Below are 15,430 nucleotides of genomic sequence, written 5' to 3' on the forward strand. Positions count from 1 at the left end.
GAGGAGGCTTCAGAGAGAACCTGCCCAGAGGGTACACTGGGAAAACACAGTCATCACCAGAACAAACACTTGGGCAACTTTGGCATCTGTAAACTTCTAGCTTACCCAGAGCAGAGCTCATTTCCCCAGAGGAGGCTAGAAATAAGTCGTTTCCCCACATACAGCATTTAAAGCCACACGTCTGCTTTGGCACCCATGCACTCAGCCGGTGGCCAGGGGGAGGAACGCTGGCAGTGTTTGTGCCATGAATCTGTGTAGGACAGGAGTAGGTGCCCAGAAGGTGCTCCCAGCTGGTGCCCCAGGTGTCATCTCACAAAGAGGGTCTGAGGCCTCTGTCCCAGACCTCAGGAGAGTGGACATGGAGGAAAGTGGGCTTGGCACCGAAGGCCAGGTCTGAGCCTGCCATCATCTCCACTAGAGAGCTCCTGGGGTCTGCACTGTATTAGGATGGGGCACAGGCAGGTCTCCTAAAGTCATGTTGTCAAAGCTAGCCCTCGGGGTTTGTGAGACTCAGTGTCCATCCCATGGTATGGGCCGCTGGGTCACCAACCAGCTCTGTGTGGGGCCTGTTCCCTAGCACTGGATGCCAGCCCCCCACCCCCTACACACACACACACACACACACACACACACACACACACGGCCTCCAGATGCTGATGGGAAAGCTGCACGTGAGTCAGCCCACAGGAGCAGCGGGGGTGGGTGTGCGGTTCCCCTTTTGCAGCCAGCTGGAGCTCTTTCTGCCAGTGTCCTTGGGCCTGGTGTTGGGCGGGGGTGGGAGGAGGATGTCCTGGGCCTAGCCCCGCCTCCCTCTGACCATCTTCTCTCCTCCCTGCAGCTCCATGTCCACCCCCTGGCCGGGCTGCGCCCTCAGAAGCCACGCTTGGATACTTATAGCCATGTTTCAGCTCGCAGTGGATCTGCCCACCTGCGAGTCCCTGGGCCCCGGCCCCGAGTTCCGGCTCCTGCCACGCCCATCGCCTCGGCCGCCCCGGTTGTGGAGTTTTAAAAGTGGACAGCCAGCACGGGCCCCAGTCCCCGTGTGGAGCCCCCGGCCGCCCCGCGTGGAGCGGGTGCATGGACAGATGCAGACGGCCAGAGCCAAGTGGGCCCACAGGCCCAGGGACCAGGCAGCTGCGCTCGCTCCTAAAGGGGGGCTCTCCAGGTCCCCAGCTGCAGCCAAATCCAGCCCTTCCCTTGCCTCCCCCTCCTCATCCTCGCCCTCCATGGTGACTGGCGGGGCCACGGAACAGCAGGCCTTCCTGAGGAGGGGGAGGAGGCACCTGCAGGGGGACAGCCTCAACGGCTTTGAGTTCAGAGGCGGCCGGCCCACCACAGAGGCTGAGTTCATCGCCTGGGGACCCACGGGGGATGAGGAGGGCCTGGAGTCCAACACATTTCCGGGCATTTATGGCCCCACCACGGTCTCCATCTTACAAACACGGAAGACAACATTGGCCGCCACCACCACCACCACGGCCACCCCCACAACACTGCAGACTAAGGGGTTCACCGAGTCCCTGGACCCCCGGAAAAGGATCCCAGTCGGGGTTAGCACAACGGAGCCCTCCACCAGTCCCGGCAGCAATGGGAAAGACACCAGACCCCCACGGATCCTGGGAGAGACCTCAGGTACGGCCTACTCTCATCTGGTTGGAGTTTGCTTGTGGCCGGGCTGGGGCCCTGGCTCAGGGGCAGTGTGAGCAGGTCCAGGGGAGATGCTGCATATGGAAACTTGGGGAGGAATGGGGGTGCCGTGTGTGCAAGAACTCGCACACGCACGTGCTGGGTGCCGGAAAATACAGGTTGTACACAGGGGGAGGGCGGATATGAGGAGGGAGGCCTTTCCTTGGTGTCCGCCTAGATTAGGATGCCGTATCCACCATGACTCTGTTGAAGGCCAGGCGAACCCCACCAGTCACAGAGCCACATATTCCAGAGCTGTAGAATTTCACCGCCAGGGTGGCCCAACGTGATGGCAATAAGGGGCCATGAGGCGTCTTCAGAGGGGAGAGGAGGGCCCTGCCAGCTTGACCTTGGCTCAGGATTAGCAATGGCCCTAAATATCAGGAAAGACCGAGGCCCAGTGAAGAAAGGAACTTCCCATGGTGTTAACTAAAGCTTCGAAAATGACGACTCAGGAGCGGAGGTCCCTTCCCTGGGGCCGGGTGAGGAGGGTGTTTGAAGGACACAGTCTTCCGCTGCTGTTACAGCTCCTTGGCTTTGACATATCTCCTTGTGTGTGGATTTGTTTAGCTTTTTTCTCCTGTACCTTGTCCTCCAACTGTTTCAAATGGAGTATCCCCTGGGGACCTCCCAATCCCTGCTCTGGTCACCTGCACTGGTGTGGGCCAGGCTTCATGGTGGGGGAGGTGGTGAGCTCAGAGCCCCAGACCCCAGCCGTTCTCACCCACCCCACCCTCCTCTGCCTCTACCAGACCACGGCCTGATGCCCCAGGGTGACCCAGAAGTTCACAACTCAGATCTGTCTGTGCATATGCACCTCCGAGACAAACAGCAACATCTGCTAACTTTGTAAAACAGGATGCAAATTCCAGGGCATCAGCACAAAAGGGGCAGCATGCTATTGCCTCCTCACGGCCAGCCTGCTTTTCCCTCCCTCAAGGGTATGGACCCCAGGGACCCCACACATGCCTCTTTGGGCTGGAGGGGAAGGAATGGAACTGCCCTTCAGAGGTCGTCTGCAGCCCAGTTGGCGCGGCTTCCCTGTCCTTGTGTCCTGACTGGTGCTGTGTCCTGGCCATGGTTCCCTCTCACCTTGGACAGGCAGGTGGTGCTGAGTAGCTGGACAGGTATTTGTGGGCTAGGTGGCTTTTGTCCTTCACAGAGTAGCTGGTGACCTACTTTCTTCCTTCACCTGGACAGGAGGACCTGCAGTTTTTATTCTGAGCTCCTCTTCCCTGGAGAGCAGCAGCATGTCTATGAAAGCACAACCGAGCTTCACGCCAAGGCTGGCGGGGGGCTAGGAGCCTGGGCGTGCCTGCGCAGCCTCCCTGTAGCCTCCTTTGGGGATCTGCAGACCCTCAGGCCGCAGTTCACCCTTCCCTGTCCTGAGAGCAGCATTCATTTTTATCTCAATAAATCTGCAAGCCTTCATCCTGTGCACTCACTTAACTGTCACCTTCTCAGCGTACGTCACTTACTATATAGACATGGATGAGGACACAAGTTCCCATTTATTCCAAATTACATTTGTTATTACTAAAGCAGAACGCCTGGACGGCATTATCAGGCTTAGCAAATTAATTCACAGTACATTGAATGTCGCTAATCCAACTCGACAGATGCTTATCTTGGAAAAGATTTATGGTTCTTCCTAATATAATCTGGTGCTAGATTAATCTGTTTAGCAAAACAAATTTAAAAGGAAGAATATGTGTATGTATTTCTTCGGATGCAAAGAAGTGTTCGTTCTAGAAAGGGATGCTGGACTGCAGGCCGGGAAGAAAGACAGCTCCCGGCTGCCCTCATCAGGGCTGCCCGCTGTCCTCCGGCTCCAGGCCAAGGTGGAGGGAAGAGAGGAAATTATGAGAGGACCCCCTCTCACAGGCTTCATCAGCGCCTCGCTGGTACCAGTGATGGATGTTAATTACCCAAGCAGAAGGAGTTCAAGTTAGACTCTGGGAAGAACTTGTTAGTGCTATAGGAGGGCCGTCGTTCGCTTAGGCTCCAGAGGCACCCCGTATATCTCCTTCTCCGGTGCTCCTAGATGGAGGAGTCAATGGATAGGAAAACTGAGCTGGGTGGAAAAGGTGGTGGGGCAGAGCTCTGGACTCCCCTGAAACCCCTTGCCTCAGCAATCATCAGATGGAACCTGGGCCCCCAACTCTTTGTGGCGTGTGACTGCTACTCACATTTTGCAGACACTTAAAGCAGCAAGAGTAGTCTTGGGGATCCCAGAGCTGCAGTTGGGGGAGCCATGCACGGCTGCAGTGCATAGCACCTGCCTCAAGGCTGAAGCCCCCGCTGAGAATCTGGGCTCTGCTGCAGGTTGCTGTGTGACCGCAGGGGAGGCAGCTCTCCTCTCCTGCTTTCCTTTTCTTCACCAGAAAAATTAAAGCTTAGAACTATTTTCCTGGAACAGTTGCTGTGAGGATTCAGTGGATCAACACTGAGCATAAAACAATGTGCCCTATGGAGGACCTAAGAGTCCTCCATACACAGCAGCTGTTTTATACCCAGCACAAGTGGCTCTGAAGAAAGGGCTGCCAGTCTCAAAGGCAGAACTGGCCACCAAGGGCCTGGGAGTCACTTCTGCTCAGACACACCCAGCTTCGCTCACTCACGGCTGGGGCCACCCCAGAATTTGGAACTGGAGCTTTAGGAAGTGATACAAAGCATTCATTAAGTCAGTTCTGCTGTCCAAAAAGAGATCCTTGGAATTGTATTTTGGGATGTGTGGGTTTTATTTTGGGTGCTGTAGAGAAATGTTTAGAAGGGACATGTTACATTTTGCTGCTTGTCTGTAGCACAGACATTGATGGGCATGGAAAGGGCAGATGTCCGGTGATTGGGGGCACTTTGAGATTTCACTGGAACTAGTGTTACATGGAATAGCTGCTAGAGCGGTCACAGGGCCCTCCGCCAGGAATCATCCTCCAGGTGAAGTAATTGGAAAATCTCTCCAAGTTGTTGGGGAATGGTTCAGAGTCCCACTACTTGCCTGCACATTCCTGGCTTCAGCTCGTAAGAGCTGTGTAAACTTAGCCAACTTGCTTGTCATCTCCGTGCTCAGAAGGAATGGTAGAGTTGACTATATCACAGTGTTGTAAAGATGGAAAGGAGACTTGATACCTGGCGTGTGGTGGTCTCTCGGTATGTGCGTGATGGTGATGGTGGTGTTGGTGAAGATGATGGTGACAGTGGTTATGATGTGATGAGGTTGATGGAGATGATGATGATGATGATACGATGGTGATGGTGATAATGATGGTGGATTTGGTGATGATGGTATGTTGGTGATTGTGATGGTGGTTATGATGGTGATGGCGCTGAGGATGTGCCATCACACATCCTCAGCGCCATGATGATGATGTGATGGTGATGGTGATGGTGTGGGTGATGCTGGTGAAGATGATGGTGACAGTGGTTATGATGTGATGAGGTTGATGGAGATGATGACGACGATGATGATACGATGGTGATGGTGATGGTGGTGATGGTGGTGGTGATAATGATGGTGGATTTGGTGATGATGGTATGTTGGTGATTATGGTGGTGGTTATGATGGTGATGGCACTGAGGGTGATCCAGATGATATGATATGATGGTGGCAATGGTGGATTTGGTGATGATGGTATGTTGGTGACTGTGATGGGGTTATGATGGTGGTTATGATAGTGATGAAGTGATGATGAAGATAGTGTGGTGATGGAATTAGAGTGACGGAGGTGATGAGGATGTCAGTGATGATGGTGAATTTGGTGGTGAGGGAGACTATGATTATGGTGCAGACAACGACAATAATGATGGCTAACATTGTGCTAGTTTGCTGTCACCAGCTTTATTGCTCCAGTGAGGGGTCATTTGATGAGGTCCTGTGCCTTATGCTTGACCTCAGTGCTCTGCAGAGGTGTGGATGGTACTAGCCAAGAACCTCTTGGGATGGAAAATCACCTGGCACAGGTTCACGGAGGAGTTGAGATTTAGCCTCAGAGGGGAGCAGGCAGAAGGTGATGGTCAGAAGTTTTCTTGAGGTTGGGAGTAGAGGGCTCCCTACTGTGAGGCTCTGAGATCCTCCCTACTGCAAGACTGACAGCCTTCTTGTCGGTCAGATTCTGAATCTGCAATCAAAGAGTCTCCTGGGAGCGAAACAAAAAGTCATTGCTTGAGCTTTTATCTTAAAACTTATAAAGCAAATGTGGGTTCGAGCTAACTGAGTTAGGTTACTGAATATGCCCACTGCGGGAACGCCTAGGGTGTGGGTGTATAGCACACAGAGCTTGGTAAGTGGCTCCCGAGCCTCATGTCTATAGACCCTGCCAGCTGGCACCTGGCCCTGAGACGCCCCAGCAATCTCCCTAGCTGTGTGTTCCCATCACTCAGAAGGTGCAACACCCAGGAGGGGCCCTAACACCCAGCAGGTCTCCACCACCATTCAAGGCTTCTTCCCGTTCAGTCAGTCACGTATTTGACCATTCAGCAGCTCAAAGATGAGATGGCTCAGATGTCATCCAAGTCCTGCCTGGAAATTTTTACATCAGAATTCACTCATGCATTTCCAAGGCTGATTTCCAGGTTGCTCCGTCCTTGTCACCATGGGGGGAGGCCTTCGGTATCCTTTAGGTATTTCCCTCTGTGAGCACAAGGGACAAGCTGGCGTCATTTTCTCTGCACTATGATGGTCAGCTGACCTAAGCCGTAGCGCCGGCCAGCCAACCTCAGTGGCATGTCTCACAATGATGAAATATTTTCTACATACCAGAATCAGAGTGGAAGGAAATTAGAAGCAGACGTAACCAGGAGAGACACGTTCCTTTCCCTTCTGCTTAAAGCCGAGATGGTGGTTTAAATGCTGAGCCCCTTTTAATTAAGTTGCTGGGTGTTTGCTACCAGGGAAGTGAATGTGTCTTTAATTTAAAGATATCTGAAGCAAATGACTCACGAACTTCAAAAGTTTTGAGTGGCTTAATTGGGATAAAAGCATCAAAGCACAAATGAGAATCTGAGGCTCTGTGAAACATCCTAAGCTTTGTAGATGGTGAGGCTGGCCTGTAGGGTCTTCACTGAGACTTTCTGAGCAGAGATGCAGGCAATCCTGCCTGCTGTGGTTTTCAGTGGTGACCTGGGCCTCGCCTTTCCACAGCTCTCTGGACCCGTGCACCCTTTCAGATATCTCCCTTTATTTCTGCTGAGCAAAGTTGTGTTCACACCAAATGCATAAAATGAGTCTGACTCATTAACGTCTAGCCTCCAATTCTGGTGATGCCTCCATTGCAGGCTTCCTTGTGTTTGCCTTTCCTGGGCGTCTTGCTTCCCACACTGTGCTAGGTGTCTCTAGCTTCCTTGTTCCCCCGGGCCCCATTCTTCTTCTAAGAGCACTTTAGGGCTGGGGAAGGTTCTTCGCTCCTATAGAACCTTGTATCTATCCTAAGGCACTTTCGACCTGGGATCTGCTGAGCTCAGCTTCCCAGGCCCAGGAGAGCTGCCGCTGCTGTCCTGGGGGAGTTTGCACAGGAGGAGGCTACAGTGGACCCCCCCCACACACACACACAAAAAAAAAACCCATCTTCTTTAAGGAGACGGTGAGGTCATAGACTATTCATGTATCAAGGAGTTTCATGAAACATGCCCCATCAAATGTATCTTCCCCAGCATCACACATTTCACAACACCAGACTGATCACAGACTTGTTTGATACGTGATGGATTGAATTTATCGTTTTCATCCACTCACAGGGGAATGATTCTGGTGTTGAGATTAAATATTAGAACACCATTTTTAGAATTTTTATTTGACTGTATTAAGAGGACCAGTTTTAGAATTTCTGGTCCTCTTCTTGGTCAATTCTTCAATGCACCATCAACTCTGTACTTAATTTACATAAAACAAACATCACATCGGGGTGGGGGAAAAGCAGCTGGAGGTGGTGGCCCCTCCCGTCTTTTCAAAGAGTTTAAAATCCTGTATGGGAAAGGGAGACAGATAAGAACACACAACATCCTTGTGCAGGAGAGAAATGACAGGTAAGGAGGAAATGTCATCATAGCCTGGTCAGTCACCTGATTATTACTGTTGCAGCAAGGATTCGAGAGAGGAGGGGGCTGGCACAGGTGAAAAAAGCGAGGTGGGTTTCTTGAAGCCGAGTCCTGACAGATCCAAGGGCATGGGAGAAATGGCAGAGGGGATGGCCTGGGTGGGCAGGATCCCCCAGACTCCATGTCCACTGATGGAGCAGACGTTGGATAAGACCACAGCTGAGGCACCTCCTCCAGCTCCGAATTGCCCTGAGAACAGGCGAGCCCTGGGGTCCTTCTGCCGGTAGCTGTAACAATGGCTGTGGGAGGTTTGTCCCTTTCAGGAGGACAGGGCAGTGAACCCTGAGATGTGTATACAGACAGGTGTGTATGGGGCAGGTGGCCGCAGGCTGGACTTTAGAGTCCCCACTTTGGGCTGACGTGTCACCTTTCCTCCTGGTTGAACCCTCTTCCCACCCCCTGCCCAGGAGTGGTCTGCATTATGATGTTTGGCTTAAAAGGGTCCCAGGTGAGCAAACCTGGCAGAAACAGCTTCTTCCTCACCTTTGGAGCAGCTGACATCCAGGCAATGCTTGAGGGCTTCTCAGCTGGTCACTTGTGTCCAGTTCTGGAGACTCAGCTGATTTCGGGGCAGATAGACATGCGACACCTTGGCCCTGTTCAGTGACTATTAGTCAGTGTGACAACCAATTGTGTCCCCCACGGTGCTGGATGCCCCCAGCCTCCTGCACATTTCTGGTCCAGTCCTAGACATCCCCAGGGGACCTTCCAACCATAAGCCCTGCCCTGTGCCCTGACAGGCATCCTGGGTACCCACAGCCTTCATGTGTGTGTCAGTGCCCTGGGGCTGTTGTTAACAAATCACTACAATCTAGGTGGCTGGAAACAAGGTAAATTTATTCTTTTACTGTACTGGAGACCAGAAGTCTGGACTTGTGGTATGAGCAGGGCCACACCCCTCTGCAGGGCATATCTCCTGCCTCTTCTGCAGCTGCAGGCCTGCTGTGACTTGTGGCCACATCTCTCCCATCCAGTCTTCTATCATCATGTGGCCTCCTCCCCACTTCTCTGCGTTTGTCTCATAAGGACACCTGACATTGGGTTTGGGACACACCTGAGAAGCTCAGGATGACCTCATACAGAGGCCCTCTATCCTATCCACAGGTTCTGGGGCTAAAATGTAGACATTCATTTTGAGGGCCCCACTCAGCCACTGCAGTCAGAAGGGCCATCGTTGTTCTGGCTGGACAACCCTTGCTGGCGTTGGGAGGCCCAGGGTTTTCTCTTCTAAAAGATGGGATCCTCCTCCACCCTACCCAGACCCTAGGTGAGCAGAAGGAAGGCCTGGGGTCCCAACTTCCCAACTTCCCAGGCCCCCAAGGATAGAGCTGATTGAGGCTCAGGGAGGGCCTGGGGCTTTGGAAAATGGATCTTCCCTTTATGCTCACTGCAGAGCAGGTCAAGTGTCACCAACAGATCAAGATGCTTGACCTCTCAGCAGCTTTTGTCCCCACAAACACTGTCACTCATTTCCTAATTCATTCACTGAGTACCTGCTGTGTTCTGCACACAGCAGAGAACGTCGGGACACACAGGCCCCCGCCCCGGGCACCTCCCTCCAGGGCCAGTCAGGTCCTGACAGTGGGAGGAGCACCGGCAGGGTGAGGTTTGTGGAGCGTGTGGTCAACATGATGGTGTCCCCGCATGCTCAGGGGACGGACTTGGTATAATAGCTCCCTGGGAAATCCCTGGCTGCTTTGGGAAGATGTTGCAGGAGAGTCAGCAGGCGGTGGGCCGGATGGGAGGTGGCAGCTCCTGCAGACACCAGCGCATGTGGATCGTCTCTCTTTTGAAGGGAGCGCTGATAGGACTTACAGAGGAACCAGATGTGGGAATGAGGGAGACAGAACCGTCTAGAAGGCCTCCTGAGGTTTTGGTCTGAGCACCTCTTGCCTCTGATTGAGTTGGGAAAGCTTGGTGGCTGCAGACTGGCAAGGACAGGCAGTGGTGGCCTTTTGTATGACACTGAAGCTGCCGCATCAGCTATGCAAGGGGGGATGTATACTGGGGCTCCTTCGGCTTCTGAATCTGCAACTTGAGGGCTGGTCCAGCTGCCCGGCATAGGGTCCTGAAGGTCATGGAGTCAGTGGAGACAAGCTGGACAGTGTGGACAGGGTGAGAGTTGGACTAAGGGACAGATGAGGGCAGCAGGGAGAGGTGCCAGGAGGGGACAGGAGGGCGGCATGGGAGCCTGAAGGAGAAAGCCCGTTGGGGTTGTGTCCCCACCTCAGAGCTCTTGGGGGCAGGGAGAGGAGATCACTTTGGTCAGGTTACAGGGGACCAGAGCCTTGGTAAGACAGCATGCTGCAGGGTGGATGGAAGGAGGTGGGAGGTGGGGGTGGGCTGGGGATGTGGTGTGTGACCCCAATACTTTGAGGGCCTTCGCTCTGTAGGGTCTGGGGAGGAGGAACCTGCAGGCAGAGAGCGCTGGGGAGGGTGAGCATTTGGACTGCTGTGTCTCATTTGGCCATGTTTGTTAGCGAGTGAGCACTGGGGCATGTCTGCCTGCCAGTGAGAGTGACCCAGCAGAGCATGGGAGGGCGGAGGGTGGGGATGTTGTGGAAGCCGAGTCCTTGAGAAGAGGAGACGTGGCCCTGGCACCTGCACGGCCAGCATGGCAAGTGGAGCTTGTCGTAGAGCGGGCAGGAGTCCTCCCTGGGTGGCCTGGCTGCGGGGGTCCGTCTCACCCCAGGGGAGTGCCTGCCCTCTTCACTGGGAGGCTCCGCAGTGGCTGGAGAGACAGTCCTTGTGAGTGGCACAGACGAGGCCCCACCTGGCTGAGCAGCCTTCCTGGACAGGGTGGGCAAGGAGCTCACAGCCATGGGTACCCACTGGGAATTGTCTGAGCGCTGGGCTGATGGGTCTGGCTCTGGGGTTTGGAGGTGTAGTTGGGCAAGGGTGAAGTGGGGGCGGTGAGGGCAAGGGGTGATGCACCTGAGCAAGGTCTGGCTGGAGAGGGCGGGGTGGCCAGGGGAGGCCAGAGCCTTTTATGGGTGCTAGCAAGTGTGGAGGTCTTCTGGGGGAGGGATGCTGGTGTGGGAAGAGCAGAGGAGCAGGTGGGCCGGGGCTGGCAGGGAGTCAGCTGCCCCCTTGGTGGGCGGGGGCTGGCAGGGAGTCAGCGGCCCCCTTACGTTCCAGAGGTGCTGTCAGAGGATGACTGAGCGTCCCCGACGTGCAAGCTTCTGCCCCCTTGTGTCCTCTCCAGTCTTGGCAACATCCGCAGCCCCACCTGTGGTCCCTTACCTGGTCACGAGCTCAGGCTTCTCACCTGGTCATGGAAGGGGTCAGTGGAACTGTTACATGCACCTGGGATCCTGTCCCCTCACCTGCCTTGGTCAAAGCCAGTCATGGGAAAACCAGCTGGTGTCCAGGTGCTGTTTGCTGCCTTGGGTCCAGCACAATAGGCCTTCCTCCTCTTTTTCCTGCGGCTCTAGTCCTTGCCAGGACTTCCTCACTTTCATGGTCTCTTGTGCCCCATGCCTAGGACTGACCCTGCCCCTGGCAGACAGGTAGGCCTGAGTAGGAAATGGAGGGGACAGTTGCTCAGTCTTGGAGGCCCAGACATTATGAGGAATGCACCATATGTTGGCCTGCATGGGGTACGGGTGACGTGGGGTGGGCCTGGGGGTTGGGGGACATTCAGGGCATGTGGACTCCAGATCCAGCAGGGAACATAAGCCTTCAAACAGCAGCCAGTGCCTATCCTCAGTAAGATGGCAAGAACCCCCTGGCCAGTGAGACTTGCACATGGACAGAGATTACACAGGGCTATGTCCTCGAGGACTTGGGAGATGCTGAGCCTCACACAGTTAACAAGACACCAGGCCAGTGACAGTCTCAGCTTCCTGTAACAGCTCAGCAGGTGTTGAGGTCCTGTTAGTGCCTCCAGGCCATTGTAAGGAAATGGCCCCAGCCAGGCTCAGCCACATAGGCTGCCACTTAATGGGGACTGAACTTCCATTGGGTTAACGTCCCTAGCCGGGAGCAAGGGGAAGTGGGGAGGGCTCACGTTCCCAAGATCTCGTGATGATCCCTGCCCCACCGTCCTCCTGCCTGTGACTCCAGTAATCAGTTCTTCCCATGAGCAGTTTAGCCCGAGGGCCTCTCCTGGCCTTTCGCCATCTTTAGGGACATTTTAAATCCCCTTCTGTCCCCTGGGCAGAGAGGCAGCTGACAGGCTCCAGAGCCTGGCAGCTGGGAAGGAAGGAGGGAGAGGAGTCCGTCCCCCTGGGTCCCTCGGGAGTATCCCATGCTCCTTCCTCACTTCCACTCTCTGCCCTTGGAAGCCCCCACGGCTGGCCCCCAGGTGGCTGGTCTCCAACACCTGTCAGTTATGACGCCTGGCCTCATATTGTAAGAAATGCTTAGATGTCTGGGCTGCCAGCCCACTCCCTCGCCAGTACCAATAATAGCAATTGTCACCTGTGTGCTTGGCACTTTCCAGGGGTATCACTCAGCCTGGAAATTCTTGAGGGGCATCAACAAAACTCCCACTCCCAGATCCTACACCTGCTCTGCCCTTGCTCCGAGCACCATGCCTGGCCCACAGCCAGCTCCGCACCCATTTTCCGAACGGTTTTAAAAAGGCAATTTCTGAGCTTAGAGAGAACTACAGGGAATGGGTTCCTAGGCACTGAAATGTCATGCGAATCTCTAGATCTTTAGGTGAAAGAAAAAGGAAATGAAAAGGATCCAGGGCGATAACAGTCTGGTCTGTCACAAGTGCTGACACCCAGGCTGTGCAAGCTGTTCTCCCATGAGCCTCCTCCACTCTGGACACAAAGCAGGGTGGTCCGCCCAGAGCCCATGCTCCACTCTGGACTTCCCGTAGTTGCTTCCAGAGCGAGCTGGCGCAGCTCCCAGTGCCCCATAGGCCCAAGGGAGTGGGAGTGCTGGGGCCAGCCCTCCAGCCAGGCTCAGGAGGCAGTGCAGACCGCGCCCTGCAGTAGGGACCTTGACCCGGACAGGAAGAAGTCTTCTGTCTGCGGTGTCCTGGGACCTCCTGCCCAGAAGGCAAGAAAGAGTCACAGTGAAGCTGAGCCTGCACCAACTTCTCTAAGAGAAGGGAGGGACAGCCAGCTGGGTGTGCTGAGGGGAGACGGGTGGAGCTGGGGACCTCTCAGGTCCTTGGTGAGGAAGCCCCATGGCTTCTTTCACGCCTTCAGGGATGCCCTGTGCTGCTCCCTGACCTGTGCAACGTGGACACAGGTCCCTAGTGCCTGACAGTGGCCTGGGTGCTGGGCAGATGCTGAGGTGGCCCCGAGATGCCCACCTGGGAGCTCACGCCTCTGTGAAATCTCCCACCTAGAGTACGGGTGGGGCCTTGCCCTGCCCCCAGCCTGAAGGGCAGGGCAGAGGTGATAAACTGTCCTCTCTCTCTGAGTTATTTAAGACTTCGTCCTGCTGCCCTGAGGATCTGTGTGGCAGGAGCTGCAGCCTGGAGGAACTAGGACAGCCCCTACAATGAGCCAAGCATGCAGCCCTCCAGCCAGAGGGAAGTCCATTCACCCATCTTCTGGGATATGCTTGGAAGCAGGCCCTGCCCCCAGAGAGCTTCCAAATGACTGCACAGCAGTTCAAAACAGGGGTCCTTGTCCCCTGCACACCTCATGGGACCCTGAACAGAGGACCCAGCTAGGCTGGACTGCTGACCTGCAGAGACTGAGACCCCACACGGGCAGTGAGGGGAACACTGCGCCTGTGGGGGTTTGTTCCTCAGTATAGAAACATGACCTGAAACGTGAGGGTTTGCATAAACACACATAAATGGGGGCCCAGGTGAAGGGTTCAGGCGTGGCCACCCTTAGCTGACTGGTGATGCTGCCTTTGCCAGCTCACAGAGGAGCCCCGGGCCCCTCATGGACCCTGGCTGGGCACCAGGCCCCTCTCAGGGCACTCGAGGTGGTTTCCTCTGACCTCCTGCTCCTCAGCCCCATCCTAGGGGGTCAGAGTGATGCTCACACACGATGGAGCACCCCCACGTGTTCTCCACGGCCACACGGCCACAGAGTGGGGGTGTTGCAGGAAAAATGGTGAATTAAAACAGACATTTACACCAACAATATAGAGAAAGGAACTTCTAATTGCCAGTCCCAGCAACACCCCTTCCCAGCACCTGCCCTAACCCTGAGCAGGACTGTGAGCGGCTGTTACATCCTGCGTTTGCATCACCCTGGGACCTGGCCTGTCTGTGGGGTGAGCTGTGGGTTGGGGTCAGTCTCTCAGTAATCCCGCAGTGCTCTCAGAGGAGAGGCAGGATGCTGGACTCCTGGGCACAGCTGCGGAGCCTCCCTCTGCATGGAAAGGACATTTTGCATGTTGCTAGAAACTTCTATCTTGGGCTGCAGATAGCGGGGCCTCACCTCCTCAGACAGTAGCCGTGTTGGCTTGTCTGGTGGCCAAGTGTCCGTTCCACCTTGGGCCTGGGACCCCTCTGGCTCCGACTGGCCACACTGCCCGTGGCTCTCTGTCACCGAGCCCCCACTGGAGCCATTGTCCTGTTGCCCCAGACAGGTGAGCTCTCGCGGTGTCCACCAGTCCTCACCCCTCCCAAAGACCCCACGTCCGTCCATCTCCCAGTTAGCCCCTGGGGCGCTGTGGGGCCTACAGATCCCGAGGACGCTGCTCCTTCCCACCCTGGCTGGCTCAGAGCCAATTCTTCTGTTACATCCTGGGGAAAAAAATCATTGAAATGAATTATACATCAACACCAAGAGACGGATCATTAATTAATAAACTCAGCCATCGCCACTTCCCACACCATAAACGGCAGCTACAGTGAATGAATAAGCAGGCCGGCCTCGTGGCCCCTTCTTGTGGTCAGCACAGGTCAGAGTGAGGGAGACATAGGCCTGAGTGACTGCGGGCGGCCCTCCTCACCCCCTCGTGCTGACTGGGGCTGCAACCAGCCTTGGGGCCAAGAGCCACTGTCCTGGAGGCTCCCATGCTTGGCCCCTTCCTGACAAGCTGCGTTTTTCTGTCCCTGGGCTCACAGCTGAACCCACAGGATGACCTGCTTGAGCCCCCCCAGCGTCCAACTTAGTACCAGTTAATCATCAAAGCACGTGGGCTGAGGTGTGGGCAGGGCTGGCTTCTTCTGCGGCTTGAGGGAGGGTCTTCCCAGTGTCTCTAGCCTCCAGGACTGCAGGTCTTCCTGGGCTTTTAGATGCTGTCTCTTTCCTGTGTCGCCACATCTGTGGGTGTCTGTGCCCAAAGGACACTCACTATATTGGGTTAGGGCCCCACCCTTATGATTTCATTTATCCTGATTGCCTCTGTAAAGACCCTATTTCCAAATAAGGTGCCATTCACAAGTGCTGGTTCAGACTTCAACGTCTTTGGGGGGGACAGAGTTCAGCGCATAAAACTACCCTCCTGGCTTGGCATGGTGGCTGATACCTGTAATCCCAGTTCTTGGGGAGGCCAAGATATGAGGATTGCTTGAGCCCAGGAGTTTAAGACTAGTCTGGGTAATAGTGAGACCCTGTCTATGCTAAAAATAGAAAAAACTAGCCAGACATGGGGCATGTACCTGTATTCCCAGCTACTCAGGAGGCTGAGGCAGGGCGGATTGCTTGAGCCCAGGAGTTTGAGATTTCTGTGAGCTGTGATGATGCTGCTGTGTTCTAGTGCAGGTGACTGAGCAAGGCCT

The 15,430-nt window shown here is 54.9% G+C and overlaps 1 protein-coding gene across 3 annotated transcripts in view; it reads left to right on the forward strand.

Annotated features, from left to right (window-relative positions):
• Positions 1–15,430, forward strand: part of AJAP1 (adherens junctions associated protein 1) — a 104,904-nt gene that overhangs the window by 49,789 nt on the left and 39,685 nt on the right. For all 3 annotated transcript variants that reach the window (XR_008377034.1, XR_008377035.1, XM_053577341.1), the window contains exon 2: positions 839–1,632. Coding sequence is in view for 1 of the 3 variants with exons in the window: in XM_053577341.1 (XP_053433316.1) it covers positions 839–1,632 (794 nt within the window). In the remaining 2 variants the exon portion in view is untranslated. The remainder of the gene's footprint in view (positions 1–838; positions 1,633–15,430) is intronic.

This window comes from Nycticebus coucang, chromosome 22, assembly GCF_027406575.1.
Source record: "Nycticebus coucang isolate mNycCou1 chromosome 22, mNycCou1.pri, whole genome shotgun sequence".
Classification (NCBI taxonomy): Eukaryota; Metazoa; Chordata; class Mammalia; order Primates; family Lorisidae; genus Nycticebus; species Nycticebus coucang.